Raw genomic sequence first — 18,887 nt, forward strand, 5'->3', positions numbered from 1 at the left:
CCTTGACGTCCTAATCTACAAAAAACCTGATGGCTCCCTAGGACACACTATCTACCAGAAAAAAACACACACCAACCGCTACTTACATGCACAATCACACCACCACCCTGCACAAATAAACTCCGTAGCCAAGACTCTCATCTCCAGAACCAAACGCCTGGCTGACAAAGACCACTTGACAACTGAGTTACAGAATCTCTCAAATGTGTTAATTGCCAATGGATACCAGCAAAACAGGATTACGAAGCTAATCCAAAAGGAAACACCCCCCAAAAACCAAGACACAGAAGAAAACAATGGCATGGCCCTCCTTCCTTATATCAAGGGCACTACAGATAAAATTAGCAAAATCCTCCATAAACACAATATCAAAACAGCCTTTTGCACCAACCAAAAAATAGCCAATATCCTCAGAAACCCCAAGGATAAAATCCAGTTGGAAAACCAAGGGATCTATGAAATACCCTGCAAAGTCTGCCCAGCCACGTACATTGGACAAACAAACAGACGAATAAATGCACGTATCGCAGAACACAAGAATGCCGTCAAAAAAGAAGAAAAAACTTCCTCTCTTTTCCAACACATGAAAGAAACAGGACACGAAATTAATTTTGCAGATTCCAAATTGCTCTTTAACACGGAACATCACCACAAGAGAATAATCATGGAAGCCATCGAGATAGAGAAACACCCTCACAACATGAACAAGCGTGACGACACATCCCGCTTGCCAGACATCTGGAAATTAGCCCTCCCCACAAAAACTGACACCAGATCCAGAGGCACACAGAACGCCAACACCAATCAACCACACCAGACCCAAACCCAGACCCTCTCCACAGATGAATTACTGACACCATCCAGTAGCCAATCCATGGTGGCACCTCCGGATGCTGCACCCCCCTGCAATCCCTACACAGATCTGGCTGACACAAGCCACAAAACCACAGCTCGCCCCTATACACGAAGCCAAGCCAAAGCACAACTAAGTGCAATACAGCCATCTTCTCAGGAAAACTCTTCACAAAGTTCAAGAGGTCAAGACACAAAGACTTTAGCAACTAATCCACACCTAATGACCCACCTAAGTGGTACTCAGGATATCACTCAAGAAATCACTCAAGGTATCTCTCAAGTAATTAAGGAACAAAAGAAGAAAAGGCACACTAGCCTGGGAACTTCCTCTCTGCCCAGAACATTGGAGGCTAGACACCACACCCCCTCTACAGTATTTATAGGAACTCAAACATTGAGATCCCGCTCTGTTCCAGTAACAAGAAGCCGAAAGCACCAGCCTGAAGATGACGAGTGAGACCTCGTCGAAACGTCGCCTAGACACCCCAACTTTTACACGGGAAGACACCCGAGGACACCAAAACCTGCATTCCTGTACCCGTGAAAATCTACGAAAGCAAATATATATATATATATATATAGTCGTATCTCCGTTTACGTAACCTTCTGGTTATGTAAACTTCAGGATGCACTCACGGCAAACCTGGAAGTATTTTACCAGGTTTTGCTACGCATGTGCAGAAGCAGTCCTCATGTTGCGGACACCTCGGGATCTGACCCAACCTCCAGAACGGATCCCATCTGCAACCGGAGGTACCACTGTATATATAAATTTGTCAACTGCCCTGGGAATATTTACTGATGGTTGGCTAGAGAAATAACAATTTCAATGGTCGTGATTTACCCAGGCATGCAAGCCTGTTAACATGAGCAGAAAACTGAGGGTAAGTTGTAGTTTGAGAGACAAAGAGACGTGTGCCACCCTGTGACATCTTCCTCAAGAAGTACAAGTCCCCAAGTACCTTTGTTCTTGTTGACACTTCCTATGCATAGGCAGCAGGAGCCAGCAAGGCTTGGCCTCTTGACTGGCAGCCTGAGGAAGAGACAAACAGTAATTGAATGCGGTGAGACCTCAGGGACAGGGGAAGCCGGTGCCCCAAACATGTGAGTTAAAGCTTTGGCCTCCTGGCTCCAGAGCACCTAAAAATATTTGTCATCCATGCCATACATTTAAAGCGCTCATATCTCACTGTTAACAGCCATGGTCTCCCAGATAATCCTGGGATGTGTAGTTTGTTAAGGGTGCTGAGAGTAATGAGCTGCCACAGAGCTACAATTCTCAGCACCCTTTATACAAACTACAGTTCCCAGCGCACTTTGCAGGAAGCCATAACTGTTGAAATTAAGGAACAGGAAATTGTCTAAATGGCTTTTGTCATGCATGTTTATAATTGAAACACCATCCTGAGCAAGTCAAGCATCTAGAAGTGTAAGCAAGTTTAAACAAAGCTAACGTGTGGATGTTGATAGATGGGGAAAATTTTAAAATAAATAATAAGAATACAGGGCTAGTTCAATTACACTATACCATAGGGTATCGTAAGTAAGGGTATGGGCAAGAAGCAATTCCAGAAGGCCCAGGAGAAGCAGACGGCAGTGGTGAGGAGAGGGGATTACTAGGAATGAGATCAGGAGATGCTGGGGAGCTGCCATGTTTGCAGGCAAGCAGTCAAGGCACATGCAGGCTCTTCGGTCAGTGGGGCTCAGCACCCACCTGGACAAATGTGCCAAACTGTAGCAGCCTGGATTCAACCTGGGAACATGAGCCCTTCAGGGGGCCTCTGGCATTTGAGGATGATGATAACATGGATAGAATACTGCCCTACTTTACAAAAGAGGTTATGTGGAGAAGGCCCATAGCACCTCCAGCTAGTGCTGGGAGTGCTCCTTTCCTGAAACCCTGGAGAGCTGCTGCCAGTCAGTGTAGACAGTACTGAGTTAGATGGACCGCCGGTCTGACTCATGTAAGGCAGCTTCCTGTCTTCCACTGAAATGTTAATGGGGAGACGCCTCGCAAGCGGCTTCTTTTCGTAAGGAAGCCTTCCATTAGCACCTACCGTGCCATTTGGCTTTCCTTTTTAAAAATAAGTTTTAAAAATTCGTAGAGTTGTCACATTTATGAGTACTATGAGAGCTAATTAGTGTAGAAGCCATTAGCCCTGCGTCTTTTACTTGGAACGCTGAAAGCACCCCAAAAGCTGCCACTCCAGCTGGAGAGAATTGTGCAAGTATTTGCAGTTTGCACAGCAAGAGTAATTGGCAGAAGCGTGAGAATGTTGTAATCTGCTCAGGAACAGGAAGGCAAATAAAAGATGCATTCATCCACCCCAAACGAGCAGGCAGAAGAATTGGCTGGAAGCCTCAAAAGCCATCCCGTCCCCCCACCAACACTCTGACACTGTAGGACTGGTACTATTGAAGTCAATTGAACTACTCCACAGTCTCCCTTGCCGCCCCTTTTTCTCGTGTGCCCAGTTAACTCTGCTGCTCATCCTTGCTCAAACCCTATCAAGATTGCAACCTAATAATAATAATAATAAGTAATCCAGTCATTTAAAAATAAAATATTGACCCATGCCCTCCCCTCCAGGAAGCTATCAGCTGCAAGGGAGCTCTTGTGCAACTTATACCAAATGCCCCTCTTCTTCTCACTTATGTCTTAGGGATATTTAGCCTCTTGGTTTTTTTCCCATATATGAGTTACACTTCTGAATGAATGGACTTTATTACGGTCACAGACCAGCATAAGAAAAAAATTTCATATACCAGTATGTATTTTTTGTACTTTTGCCAACCTCTGGGATTTCCCCTTAGCATGATGCTACCTCCATTCTTGGCTTCCTCTGTTTTCCCTCCATTTCCCTCAGCACTGCCCACCTGAGTTATTAGAGGAAATGGCTGTTTCATTAAAGGCAAACTGAAAGCAAGGTTTGTCACCTGCTTTGGCATTGTATGATTTTTTTATTATTATTATTGAAACGAAAAGCTGCTGGAGGGAACCAGATTAGGACTATGGGGTGGGAATGGTAGCAGTGGGGACACCAATTGGGATCACTGTAGGGGCAATGGGTGAATGCACAACCTGCTTTGGTCAGCTAGCAACTGGGTCTTTTTAATTCAGTCTAGTGAAGAGAGAGGGTTATAGATAAAGTATACACGCACTTCATATTTATATAGCTTGCACCGTTCAAAGCATTTCACTGCATACACTATTTGCAGTAATCCTTACACCAGACCTGTAAAGTAGGCCAGTGTTGTTATTGCAGATGGGGAGGCTGAGGTTGAACTAATAGGGCCAGGTAGTGTATTTGTGGCGGAGAGATGTGAACCAGCAGCCTCACAGCTCATTCTCTCAAGTCAATACACCAGGAATGGGCTTTGGGAGGAAAGCAGTGATTCCTGCTGACCCACCCACCAGCAGTGCCTTCTTGAGTTGGCTTTCTAGCAGTATAACTTGCTGTTTAGAGGTATAGGATCAGCCTTGTAGGCCAAATTTGACAGAAGGTGGGACTGCCCTTCTGCCAACCACCTCACACCACAATGACATCAGGTGCAAGGTGCTTTGAAGTCCCAAAGTTGGGTTTCAAAGCACCTTGCAAGTCGTTGCTAAAAGGAAGGATTTCCCCCTCTGCTTTTGCAGGGGATTCCATGCAAACCCTTTCCTGAAACATTAAAGGGTTTGGCTGGAATGCTGCCAAACTGAGCAGGATTTAACCCTGATGAGCTGGGGTTAAATCCTGCTCAACTTGGCTGTCCGCCACAATGCCAAACTGAACAGGATTTAACCCTACACAGCTGATGAGCAGGGTTGTCAATTCCTGCTGCTTTGGCTGCATGTGTTTGTTCTCTGCTGGTAACAGGCGCATGCAGCCAATGCAGGATTTAAGTCCATCGGATGATATAATGAGTGATGTCAGCTGATGGGAAGATGTGCATGGTTAGAGGAAAATGGTCTTATAGGCCAACTTGGATGCCCTGGTGGGCTAAGATTAGCCCACAGGCCAGAGGTTCCCAGTCCCTGGGATAGAGGAATTATAAATTATTTTAACCGCAGATATAGCCAGTACTTACAAAATTGCTGCCTGCCTTTTCTCCCCTATGCCAGTTACATTTCTTGTGTTAAACTTTTGTTTGATGCCAATGCTTTGGAATATGGAAGCCTTTCTCCTGCTGTGATTAAAATCAGTCCAAAAGGGAAAAAATGAACACATTAAGTGTTATCTCTATGACAGTTTTTATTACCCCCCCCCCCCTTTGTCACAGGCACTGGCTCGGTATGCTACACAACAAAGAAAGCCACACACAAGTGATTAAAGTACTTGTTTCAGTTAAACACTGCTACAACAAAATCCACAACATCATAGTTACATATTTATGGCTCAGTGGTTATCTAAACAAACATCAAAGGGAGAAAACCAGGGTAGGAGATTGCTTCCCCAGGTGGAGAAACTCAGCCGCACAAGCAACAGAGGTCTTCCAAAGCCTCATGCTAGACTCTACTTCCTTTGTCTTTCATGAACAGAAAAGCAGCTCACACAGCTTCCACTCCACATATGTCCCATCTCAAGGACAGGTTCCAAGTCACTCCGCTGGGCCCATATTCCACACATTCACACACACATCTTTGCTGCAAGGGTTCCTCTCCAGTGAAGGACAGGAGATTTATCTCCCTGCTCCTTCTGCCACCAAGGAACCTACACCTTTACTTCTGAAAGAGCTTACGTCAGACCCTCATTCCATCACCAGTCCCCATGGAGTTTATCACAAGTATCTCCTACCCACTTACAAAAAACACTCCATATTTTACCCTTATAGAACCCAGACCAATTTGCTCCAACCGTATCCTCGTGAAGACAAGCCCAACCATTTTCCAGTTCCCAAATGTTGCCAGAAACCTCTCGCCCTGAAACCCAGTTTTGCTTTTAAGAATCCAGCCTTTTGCTTTTAACAGAAATTTGAAAAACAAATCAGTAAGTGAGGTTTTTTGTGGCCTGGAGCTGAATATGCTCATCTGTAGATCAAACTCTTGTTTAAGGGCCACCCGGAGAGGCCAGTGCAAAAGCTCACAACCCACCACAATGGCAATTTCTGCACATCACACTAAACTAAGCCATGGCCTAGTGCAGATGTGGAAATGTGCTGGCTCCCCAAGTGGAAAGGCAGCTGTGCAAAGTGCTGATTGGTGGGTGGCTGTGATCCCACCTTGGATGCAGTATGCTATGGGGAGCGGGGGGGGGGGGGAGGTTGTAAAAGTGCCACATCATTCATGAACTTATCTATCCATTTTGCATGATTCATTAGCAAATAATTGCAAAACTGCTGTGAGGAGAATGAGGGATTACAGACATCAGTAATCAGTGCTCTGCTTAGCTGGCTCTGCTGCAAAACCCAGAGAAGCAGTTTCCCCTGGTGTTAAATTATGGAATGGAATATGTTGTTAACAAGGCATTAAGTACACATCCAATGCACGGCAACTGCTTTTTCCTGCATGTACCATTAAATACCTTTCCAGGTCTGGGCACAAAGCAAATGGGGAGGGGGGAGAAGTTACCATATACCCCTGTTCTGTGACACGCCACCTAAACATGACATCAGGCTCCCTAACCTATGACTGACCTGTCAAAGCTCTGGCTTCCACCCCTGAGTCTTCCATGCCCCCTTTTTCTGAGCGGCTCCTAGTTGTACTGGCTCTGTGGGCCCAGTTGCTTAGAAATCTGCACCTGCAGCGTGCAGGATGAGACATCTCTGTGGGCAACAAATGGTGTGTGATGCAGTAGGCCAACAAAACGGGCATTTCTATATGTTCACGAGAATAGATACATCATCATGAAATAGGTATCTGTCATAGTTCACTTCCCTGCTGCTTTTTTGTTGCCATTTCATCAGCATCAGGCCAGGATCGTGCCCACACAGCTTGTGACCCACCTTGCTGAACGCAGCCCACCCAGGATACAAGGCTGTGGCCAGCCAGGTGCTTGATGATGGCAGGTGGGCAGAAGTGCCAGGACATGGAATTTGAGCCCCTGATAGGCCTGCTCAGTATAACGAGCGACAGGCTGCATTTGGCTTGGTAAGTCAGTTGGCTCAGGCGTTCCCTTCTGTAGTTGACTGGGTTCTTCCTGTCCTCTCGCACCAGCCCAGCCATCACACGAGCTCCACGGCCTCCTGCTCCCCCCTGTTTTCCTGGTGCACCATGCAGCCCACTTTGTTGTTGAAGAGCCGAGACAGACTTCCCTTCTGAGAACGCCTGCCCTGGATCGATCTCTCCTTCCAGCGCCTCTTGCTCCGCTTGCTGACCTGCCGTATGTCCCAGATCCTTAGCGTGCCGTCGTGGGAGGCCGTGTACAGTAATTCGTTGTGAATCTGGAACAAAAGTGCCGTATTTTAAAAGGACAGCTTAACCCTAGTCACAACACAGCACACAGAAGCAAAGAGGCCTTTTTTTGTACAACCCATTTGTGGAGTGGGGTTTTCTCCCTTCCTTCTGAGTCCAATCCCAGATTGTGGGGGGGGGGGAGGCTGGTTACAGAGGTGTAAAGCAACCGCCTCCTTTATTATTTCATTGTACAGTGGACACTAGGGATGCGAACGTGACCCATGCGGGATGCACGTTCACAACCCACAGCGTTCGCAACCCACAGCAGCGCATCTGCGCACACGTGGGTTGCGATTCGGTGCTTCTGCACATGCGCGACCCCTGAAACCCGGAAGTAACCCGTTCTGGTACTTCTGGGTTTTGGCGTGTCTGTAACCCGAGGTATGACTGTATGGTGGTTCAGTTTGCGGCCCAAGGGCCATATGTGGCCCTCAATGCCATTTTTGATTAGCCCTCGGCAAAACTTGACACACACCCCAACCTTCACACTGCCTCCCCAAATATGCTTTTCAGGGGAGTTGTAGATCAGCAACATCTGGAGCACCAAAGGTTCCCCACATCTGTGATACGTGACAGGTAAAAAGACACCCACAGTTTTGTCAGAGGCAGGACCTGCTCATGTGCAACCAAAGGGAGCACACAAAGAAAACAGGAAGTACTCCTTTATTCCCCCTCACCCTGCCTCCAGCATCATGAGAAGAAGAAAGTGTGGCAAGCACAGAAGGAACAAAGTCTGGCAGAGGAGGCCTGCTAATGCCTACCATTCAGAAGCAGACACAACATCCAGCCAGAGTCAGTGTGTGAACCCGGCTTCAAACTGTTAGTGGCAGGAGATGCAATTCTAATTTCATTTATACTTAAAAACCTAAGTAATTTTTAACGAAGTGTTTCAAATGTAACGAAACCTGAAGAGGCATCATTAGCTTGACCTCCTGGCTCCCACTTCCTGCGGGCACCCTCCAAAAAACAAAGGGCTCTTGACTCACCCCACTCCATGCAGCACAAAAGAGCAATAGAGTGTTGTTTTTTCCAGGGAGCTGCTCACTGCCATGTGCCTATCTTGGCTCACAAATGTGAGTGCATAACAGAAGAGCACAGCCAATGCTTCTCTCGCTGCTCACTCTGACTGAAGCTTTTGGCCTTCATCTCAGGCATGTTGGGTGCATAATTATGAGAGGGCTCAGCTAAAGAGTCCACTTCTGTTTACTGGGGAGGAAAGGGTGAAAGAGCTTTTTTGCATGTGCCTTAGCTCACTGAGAGCCTGCAGACTGGGGTTATAGCAAGCAGCCAGGTATGAAGTCTACGGGGGCTGGCTTGAATCCCCAGTTTGCCTAAGCAACATTTGGTTGGATATTGTGAATTAACTTAGGATCCAGTCACCATGGATGGGTCTGGAACTTATTTTAAAGCTGTCTAAGTAAATCAACTTCACAGGGTGACCCTATGAGCAAGGAAACAATCCCCCCCTCAGTAGAGCCTTTTTCTTACGAATTGTCCACATCCATCATTGTACAACAATTGATGAATTTAGGTAACAATGTCAGTCCATTATTCCATCTGGCTGAGCCTTGTCTGGAACAGCAGGAAGGGGCTTTTCAATGCTCTTTTCTAGCCTACCTGGAGATGCTAAGGATTGAACCTGAGGCCTTCAGCATCAAAAGCATGTGTTATAAAAGTGAGCTATGGCCCAGCCTGCCATTAATAGCTAACAGAAGGAACCCTTAAGCGGTTGTAAAGGAAGTGACACCAAACCATTCCTGACCCACAGAGCTACAGCCAAGTGTTGTGCAGCTGCTCTTTGTGAGGCTGACCTGGATGCAGTTAATAACCAGCTTGTGACCTCGGAACACTCTTTGCAGGATGCCGGTCTTGGTATTAAAAGCTCGGGCACAGGCGTCACCACTTCCTGTAAACACTGTAATGAAAACAAGGATGAGGGACATTATCAGAATAACCTTTTTTATTATTCGTTTGCTATTAAAATGTTTGTTTTCTCCTATTTTCAACCCAAAGGGTCAGCTTGGCAGGCAACAAAGCGAAGATTCAAACTACACAAGGAAAGTGTCATTGAATTCATCAGAGCTTACTCCCTGATAAGTGGGTTCAAGGTTGTAGCCTAAAGCGAGTCTTATAAGGGGAAGGGGTAGAACAGAGAAAGTAAATGTGCCAACCCTTTGGGCATTATTTTCAGCTAATTCCCATTTTTTGATAGCAAATTCTAATTTGATAATCCACCCTGAGGCTGAATATAGCACTCAATAAAATAATAATATATGTCAGGGGAGTCGTAATGTATTTTTTCGCATTTTATCCTCACAACAAACTTGCAAGGTAGGCTGGGATGGGCACTTTCCCCAATTTTCTCAGTGAAATTCACAAGGAGGGGAACTGAACCCAACTATCTTATATATTTTGGCACTCCTCAGCTTTACATTTTTTTAAAATTTATAAGCATTCACCAAATACCAAAGATGGAAACAACTGGCACATGCAAAAAAAGCCTTAAAATTTATGACATCAATAAGAATTTATGACATCAATTATAAATTAAATCAAAGCTAAACACCCTATATAGCCATGCAATTTCCTTTTCTATCAGTTAGGCACGAAGACCAAATATACCACAGGATGTAACACAAACAATGAATCACTTAACAAGCAGAATGAGATTTTCTTTTCTTTAATTAATTGTTTGAACAACAGAGCAAGTCATTTTTAATCTTAGTGTCTTCTAAAAAGGGGCATTTCTATTTGGAATGTGTTAAATATTCTTTTTCATTCAATTAACCCAGGGCATATTTTACTTTGAAAAGGTATCCTGCTATAGAGACCCATAATCACAGGGTTCATGTGATCAACATAAACAAAGGTTGCACTTACAATCCAGACATGCTATGAAGCAAGAAAAGGCTTCCAAAGGGTCCAGAATGGTGCCATGCCTGTCAAATTTAGAGTCCTCTCTTAAAGGTAATTCTTTGCCCTTTACCACCCACAGAGGTAATAGCTCCTCCCAGCACTCACGTGGTATCTTTCTCCTCCCATCTAGCAATGAATTCTTATTAATGGGTCTAGGTGGCAAACAGTTCTGGGTTGCAAAGAGTGGCACAGCCTCTGTTAGGTGTATTGGGAAGGGAAGGTCATTAGGAGTGAATTACACACGGCGTCCAATTCATCCTTAAGCTCCTGTTTTCTGTATTCAAAGCTAAAACATATCTCAAGGTCAAGGCCCATGGCTCAGTGGCAAAGAGCATGTCTTGCCTGCAGGTTAGATGGCTGGTATCTCCAGACTCCTGCCTGAAACCCTGGAGAGTTGCTGCCACTCTCTGCAAACAATACTGAGCTAGTTACAGGTAGGTAGCCGTGTTGGTCTGCCGTAGTCGAAACAAAATAATAAAATTCCTTGCAGTAGCACCTTAGAGACCAACTATGTTATTGGTATGAGCTTTCGTGGGCATGTGCTCGGGCTCAGAATAAGGGAGCGCTTGACTGGCTATGGTGTTAGGATGACAAGACATGAAGGAATGCATTACTAAAGCATTCTAGAGCCAGCAACCTTTTTGCAGCTCAGGCTGCAAGGGGTAGACTTCTAGCTTTAGTTGCCGAGGATGCTTTCTGGTACGATTACTTCAGGTAGGCAAACATCCTCTCTACCCTTTCAATTCTAGCATGTCCAGGCTAAGAGGGAAGGAAGCCTGTTGATGCAGAATGGGCATCAAAACACAACCGCAGCTGTTTTCAGCACAAATCATGCCACTTCAGCTGTATGCTTGCTGCACATCCAATATGCAACTGGGGTTGTGTCAGCATGAATAAAGTCTGAAAGGGGTATCAGATTGGGTATATGTAGAAAAAAGGCATGCAAAGCCAGTAACGCCCTCTGAGAACATTTATTACTTTACATCCAATTACTACGTTGTTGGGTGGTTTTTTTAAACAGAGATCAGGAGAACAGTCCAAGTTTGCCAACTGCCAGGATGATTTTGTGCCATCTGGAAGCATTTATTCCTTAAACGCAAAGGCCTTGGTCTGCTGCTACAGAAGGGGAGAATATGACTATCTGGATGAACAACTGACTGTTCTGCTTTTCTACCAAGGCCAAGGGTGCGCAGGGAGCAAAAAATAAAGAAAGACCCATCTCAGAATACCTATGCACTTATAGCCCAAAATTACCTTAAAGTACCCTCAACGTTCAACTAAACGTGGGAGGGGGGAGCATAATATAATTTGCAGTGTGGCTATGCAGCTTAATCTTTTGGGCTAGCAAGGTAGGGTACTGCCAGCAGGGGAAGAGCCCCAATTTAACATTTGGCTTTTAACTGCTAGCAGATAATGCCAAGGGCATAATCTGCCAGGCACACCTCTGATGAAAGCCCCATTGGAATGAAGCCACCTGGACCATGGGCAGTGGGAGCATGAGGAGGAAGTTAGCTGCTAGTGTAATTCCTCGCCGCCGCAACCCAATATGTTCATTACCTACCATGCAGCTGAAAGGGATTCCAGCCTTCAAGTTACAGAGTCCCCTCTCTGAAGGCCAGAACTCTGGGCTACATGGATCCATTCCAGGGAGTTCATGCCAAACCCTACATGCTTCTACGACAGGGTAGGGAGTCCTTTTAGCCTGACATGCCAGATCCTTATCTCCCCACACCCCCATGGAAATATGACAGCTGGCTCGGCTGACCCATCTGTCAATCATCTGATGTCATAATGGCATCAGGCTACTGATATCTGGGTGGTCCTGCCTACCTGTCAAAGTTGACGGGGCGGGGGGGTGCTTTGCCAGTGTGTTCCCTTCACCTAATGAGCAACCTCATCAGGTGATGAGAAAAGGGGTTATATCCTGCTACTTTGGGTGCACAGCCCCAGACCTGTGGGGAACAGGGGGTGCAGCCAATGGAAAATTTTATTTTTGCTTTGTATTTATGTACTTAAGCCTAGATTGGTTTTTTCTTTGTAATGTTGAGTTTATTGTGTGTTTCCTAAACTACTGATTTTCGTTATTTTGAATTTACTGACCTGTTCTATATTTTGTATATTTGTACTTTTAATGCTTTGAATGTTTGCTGTAAGCCACTTCGGGCAATCAAAACTGAACCCTGTCCTTGTATATCAGCTGACATCACTCACCCATCAGTGTGTCATCAGCTGGGCATGGTTTGGGTGAAATTGCTTTGTAAGCCAAACTGGACTCTCTAGCAGGCCAGGATTGGCCCACAGGCTGTAAATTCCTCACTCATGTTCTAGGAGGTCTTTGGTTTTTCTGCCGTATAGTTTTTCTACAAATGCCTGGAAAACTGGTTTAACCAGAGACCATAGCAAGCCACCAAAATGAGATTTAAAGCAATAACCACAGCTAAGTTTTTGAAAAGATGTCACTCATTCACAATCTACATCCTTAACAGGATATTTCATCGATACTCATCTGCTTTCACTTCTTGCAACATCTGACAGTCATATTTTTATTGTTTGCAGCCAATTTACTTATTATTTACTTTCAACTATTTATATACCACTTAATCACCAGAGTTGCTAAGCGGTGCCATTACTAGCTCTGCAACATACACAAAAGCAATTTCACAGCCCTGGTCTAAAAATATAAGTGTGTCTTCAACTCTAGCAAAGTGTGCCAGGTGAGCAAAATGGCATCAGGGATGAGAGGAAAGAAAATTCAAAATCTGAAACAAGATGTGTGACACCCTTTTTATAAGGAGCTAAAACTCTTCATTTCTGCCTAGGTCTGTGTTGTTGGCTTACTTAACAAAAGAAGGAGCATAGCATGGGGATGCTTTTCTCCTTCATACCCTCAGGACTTGGATAGTTGTGGCAAAATTCTGCTATAAGGAGAATACACAGGAGGTGGGCGTTCCTGGACTAACATATCTGTTGCCAGTGGACAAGATGAGAAAAGGCAATTGGGAGGGTTTGTTGGAACTTACATATTCCAGCATGGTATTTCAAAGTACTGACGCTGTGCTTGTGAGCCTTGAATGTCCGGACTCGCTCCCCGGTATCGGCCAACCAGCATTTCACCGTCCTGTCTGCACTCCCCGAATACAAGCGCCGATTCACAAGCTAAGAGGGGAAAGAGAGGAAAGATCACTTTCGCGAGGGAGCATTGTTCGGAGTCATGATCATTTTCAGCGCTACCTTCCCCCTGCAAAAAGAAAAACGATGACACAATTCAATGATATGATTGCAATGTAGAAAGCAGCACAGCTTTTGGAGCTCTAACACAGACCTCTGATCTTATGTTCTGCACGCAGCCAGGGCTCCCAGTGGGCCTCCAAATGGCTTTGAGATGTCAAAGAGGAACAGATGAAATAGCTCTCACTCTGCTAGTATAATTAGGAGCAGATCCTTTAAAGCTAGTGAAGCTCCATCCCTTTGCATATATCTGTAAATAAACCACGTATCATGAAGACCCCACAGTCTCCGCTGTGCCTCATTCCCAAAAGGAAACACAAGTCCTGGGTGACATGGAACTCCTGGAATATCTCACCATTCAGAGACTGGTGCGACAATAGAGTATTAAAAACAGTTTAAAACAAGTGACACTCACAAGAAAGGAAGGTGTGTGTGTGTGTGTGTGTGTGTGTGTGTGTGTGTATCAGATGGCAAAGGCCAGGGTAAAGAGTTGCATTTCAGCATAATGAATATGCTAGATGCACTTCTGTGGGGAAGGAATTCAATAACTTCCTGAACTTCTTACAGCAGTAGACCTACGTAGAGGGCCACCTCTGCTGAGCTTAACATCCAGTAGTCTGTAGGAGAGGTAATGACTGCACAGTGGTACCTCGGAAGTCAAATGGAATCCATTTTGGAAGGTGCAGGTTTTGATTGGCTGCAAGAAGCTCCTGCAACCAACTGAAGCCACGTTGGACATGCAGGTTGCAAAGAACGTTTGCAAACTATAACACTCACTTCCGGTTTTGTGGCATTCAGGAGCCAAAACGTTTGAGTCTCTCAGAAAACGGAGGTACAAAGAATCCCTTGTATATGTTTCTAATTTAAAAGGCAGTGGATTAGAATGACTAACACAATGACTTGGCTAACATAGACTGGAGGTGGCAATTCAATTCAGGATTATAAACAAGCTAATCTATATGTATTTAGTTAATAGCAAGCAGTTTTTTTTAATGTAGGGTCAGATACAAAACTCTGGGCTCATCTACACTTAACATTTCTGCTTTCTAGGCAGAGGTCCATGTTTTAAAGTGTGGTGTCAGAGCACCTCCCCCCCCCCCCCCCCCCGCTTTCCTCAGTAAAAACTTTAACGCTGAATCTGAACAAGCAGCAATTTGGGTTTTCTGCAGATTGACATTTTCTCCAATGCAGAAGTAAAAAAGCGGGTTTTCATGGGGAAAAGCACCAGGCCAAACAAAAAAGTGCTCCAACACATGGCTTTAAAGAGCAGACATGTTCCTAGAAATGGGGCACAAAAGGAAGTCTGGATGAGCCCTCTGAGAAACTGCACACTCCATTACCAAAGCCAATGTCTCCTACCAATTCATATTTTCAGCTATTTTCCTCTACAGAAAACATACATAGGCAAGAAACCCACAAAACAGCAAACTCTCTTGTTCAGAAAACTTCGGTTTGGTGCAGGTTCCCCCTCCCCCTCCTCCTGAAGGAATGCTTGCTTCCAGAAGAGATCCATTATTTTAAATAAAAGAAACATTTCATGCAACCTCCCACAACAGTCATTTGGCTAATGGAATGGAAAAACAACTGCAGCCGTAGGGCTTAAGGTATCCTATATCGTGAGGCACATACCAAGTGTGTTACAGGAAAGCCTATACACGATTTTTGCTGCATTTATGTCAAGATAAAATAAAGTGGCCAATCTCTGCGAAACGTGCTTTTAATTTCTTTCATTAGAAAGACAGGCATGCCTTTCATCGACAAGAACAGAGATTAATTTCCCGTGATTAGCAAGGGAAGGGAGAAGCGGGAAAGAGCCCTTTCCACCATAGGTTTCTTCCAAACTTATCCAAACCCCAACAATGCCTGATTTTTTAAAAAATAAAATAGCTGGGGAGACACAAATCCCAATTATAATCTGCCTGTGGCTTGAAGAAGCAGCAAACGGCTTTGTTGCTGTGTTTTTCTTGGCTGGCATTGGAAAAGGCTTTGTTCACTCTGGCTAATTTCCCAACAGAGCGGCTGTTGGAGAAAAGCACAGCAGATCACGGAAAACAAGGAGTACAACTGCGCTCGTACCTCTTAGGGAATGTCTGCAGAGTGGCAACTGCCTGAGCTCCTAAAAGACAGATGCTCTAGCCTTCTGTGGCATTCGCAGGCTGCATCGTGAAGCTGACTAGGCAGGTCCCCCGCAATCACTTCTGCTGTGTGGACAGCTAGAGAAGCAGACAGCATGGAGGCGTCCGTCCTTTACAACAGGGATGGGAAGCATCTCTGGCCCTCCAGAGCTTGCTGTGCTCCCACTCCGTTCAGCCCCAGCCAGCATGCTCAGTGGTCAGGGATGATGGGAGGTGCACTACAACATCTGGAGGGCCAGAGGTTCCGCAGCCCTGCTTTACACCAGCAGAGCTTGCAACCCTTTGTTCTATGGCGCTTGCAGTATCTTCATAGCCCAAAGAAAGGGGGAACTTGGTGGAAACTCATTTGACAAATTTCTCAGGTCGTGTTGTCAATACTACTCAGGATGGCTTTCATCCCATTTCACTTGCTTCATGCCGTCCCATAAAACATGGAGGAAGAGCTTTAGCCATTTAATTTCCAGCAGGCCAATTCTCCTCTCACTCATCCCTGGCCATGTTCACATCAACATGTTTCATGGAATCACAGATAACACTGTCCACACATGAGTGACTCAACCCTGGAAAGCTTAAATTGACACCTACTCATTTCCACTACTGGACAGGCGTTCACAAAAACAACATGTAAAAGACAAGATTATCTATCTCTACCTTGTAGTTATCCCCCTGCATGGAGCAAGTAAAAGCTGCTTCTGGATCAATGCCTTGCTAAACCATCCATTCAAAGTGCCCTGTGTTAAACGCAGTCATGCAGTCAGGTACAGTCCTCACGCTTATTCGTTTTTATAACATTCTTCCAATGAGATCACAACGTCAGTTAACCTCTGCAACAATCCTGTGAGGTAGGTGTCGGAAGCTTTTGGGCAGTACACCCAAGACAGCTTCTCAACACTATGACCTGATGAGACACAGCTGAACATGTGGATTCATTCCACTAAAAGGCAAAACACCGCTGACATGAGGTAACTGGATTCTGTCCTTAGCATTTGTTCTGTGACAACTCAACATGAAGAAAACACCCATTCGTGCTGCAGTCACTGAGTGGTGATGGACATGTGTTTGTGAGCCAGCTTGGCAACTTTCTCGAGGCTGTTCAGTGAGCGTCATTGCTGAGCAGGATTTCAACCTGCATTCTCTATGCCCAAGGCCAGCATTACTCACTCTACTAGTCTACAAATCATAACATTGAAGAGACCTTTGTGGTGGATAGAACATGCTTACAGTGATAATTTATCTCCCGCTCCAACTTTCTGTGGTCCCTTCCCTTGCAATTATACAAATATATTTTTCACAGGGTTGCATGGCTTTTCACAGCTCCCCACATGGAACCATGCCTGCACAGCTGCCTTTTTCAATGGTTACCGCACCACAAATGTCATGGGTCAGTGACAGAGCAGCTGCTTTGCATGCAGAAGGTCTCAGGTTCAATATCCGGTATCTCCAGGGAAGGCCAGGAGAGAATGCTGTCTGAATTTCTGGAGAGCCACTACCTGCCAGTGTATACTGACCTAGATGGACCAAGGTTCTGACTCAGTATAAGGATACTTTCTATGTTCTTCCTAGAATTATTCTCTCTCTCTCTCTCTCTGACACACACGCGCACACACACACACTGTACATAGCTCTTGCCGCAATGCAAGGAAAATAAAATCCCAGGGTAGTTGACAGACATGCTCCGCATATATGCAGCTGTTCAAGGCTATTTCTGTATCTTTCTGACCAAAGAAATCTAGAAGAGAGTTGCTCAGAAGTTCCTTCTGACCACAGTTCTCAGGGATGTGCTCCATCCCAATCAGATGCAGAAGACTATCCTACTTCTTTTCTTTGTCATGGAGTTCTTCAGTTCATCTCCTTTGTGGACACACTCTGACAGTTGCTATACTTTTCCTGAATCTCTCCACGTATGTATTGCAATCTGTCAGGAAATACCTTATTTAAGCATACGATACTGGGATAAGTTAACAGCCGCTACTTGGGCCATTCCTTACATTAGTTCCATTACTATAGAAGTCTTTTATCACACTGGCTTCCTCTGCTGTTTTCTCTTCCCAACAAATGCTACCCTAGTTGGTTGTCCAGTTGCTCCAAACAGCAACTCTGGCCTTAGTGAATGGCTACATTCGCACATAATGCTAAGCCTTAACCATGGCTTGTACATGAGTCACCTTGCATACATTCAAAGAAGCCATGGTTCATTCTCTGAAGCTTGGTTCATTTTCCAGCTGCTCTTGCCTCATGCCTGTAGTTTGGCATGCATTTGGGGTGCTGTGGTCAAACAAACCAAGGTTAAGCAAGACACCTGGATTCCAATGTGCCACCAAACAATCTATGGTGTGTTAGCCAACTACAAAACACATCTGATTGTACCCAGAAACTGTGGTTAGTCTGCTGGGCTGGGTTCAGACATTCAAAGGACACTTTGGTTGAACAAACCATGGTTTAGTGTTATGTACAAACCAGGCCAATATCAAGTCACTTACCTCTAGGCAAATGACAGATCCTTGATGCTCTTTGAACACTCTCAGCTGCTCGCCAGTCACGATGTTCCAAGTCCGAATGGTGTAATCAGTGCTGCCTGAAAAAAGCTCCCTGTTTGGAGCATCAAGTATAAGACATAAGACGGCCCCAGTGTGTCCCAGCAGGGTTTGGTGGCAGCGCCCACTGGACACCCACCAGACCTTGACAGTGCAGTCTGTGCTCCCTGTCACCAAGAAGCCCCTGCTCAATTTCTCCTCCTCCAACTCTTCCTCTTCTGAATCCTCAAGGACATCCTTGGAGGAGTAAAGAGCCAACGTCAGAACACAGTTCCGGTGGCCTCGAAACTCCTGGATTGGCTTCTCCTTATCCACACTCCAGCACCGTGCTGTCCTGTCATAGGAGCCACTGAAGAGATAATCCTTGAAAACCAGAATCCTGTTGGGGGTGGAGGGAATAAGCCACATGTCAAAAGAGTTTGAAGTTTTTCCCCAGCTCCTTCTGCCTGCCCTTATAATGTTTGTGCTTTAGACTCTCAGCATGTAATCCTACACATCTCTACTGAAAAGTAAGTCCCACAGAATTAAATGGGGCTTACACTCAGGTAACGGGACGTGGGTGGCACTGTGGATTAAACCACAGAGCCTAGGGCTTGCCAATCAGAAGGTCGGCGGTTCGAATCCCCATGATGGGATGAGCTCCCATTGCTCGGTCCCTGCTCCTGCCAACCTAGCAGTTCGAAAGCATGTCAAAGTGCAAGTAGATAAATAGGTACAGCTCTGGCGGAAGGTAAACGGCGTTTCTGGGTGCTGCTCTGGTTCGCCAGAAGCAGCTTAGTCATGCTGGCCACATGACCCGGAAGCTGTACGCCGGCTCCCTCGGCCAATAAAGCGAGATGAGCG

At 45.5% G+C, this 18,887-nt stretch overlaps 1 protein-coding gene across 5 annotated transcripts in view; it reads right to left on the bottom strand.

Annotated features, from left to right (window-relative positions):
* Positions 1 to 5,070: 5,070 nt before the first annotated feature.
* Positions 5,071 to 18,887, bottom strand: part of WDR86 (WD repeat domain 86) — a 28,911-nt gene continuing 15,094 nt past the window's right edge. For all 5 annotated transcript variants that reach the window (XM_083705073.1, XM_083705075.1, XM_083705074.1 and 2 more), the window contains 4 exons: positions 17,991 to 18,423; positions 13,168 to 13,303; positions 9,043 to 9,146; positions 5,071 to 7,218 (listed from right to left, as the gene is read on the bottom strand). In XM_083705073.1, the coding sequence (XP_083561199.1) occupies positions 7,000 to 7,218; positions 9,043 to 9,146; positions 13,168 to 13,303; positions 17,991 to 18,423 (892 nt within the window). In that variant the 3' untranslated portion in view covers positions 5,071 to 6,999. The remainder of the gene's footprint in view (positions 7,219 to 9,042; positions 9,147 to 13,167; positions 13,304 to 17,990; positions 18,424 to 18,887) is intronic.

Source organism: Podarcis gaigeae (assembly GCF_964106915.1).
Source record: "Podarcis gaigeae genome assembly, chromosome: 12".
Classification (NCBI taxonomy): Eukaryota; Metazoa; Chordata; class Lepidosauria; order Squamata; family Lacertidae; genus Podarcis; species Podarcis gaigeae.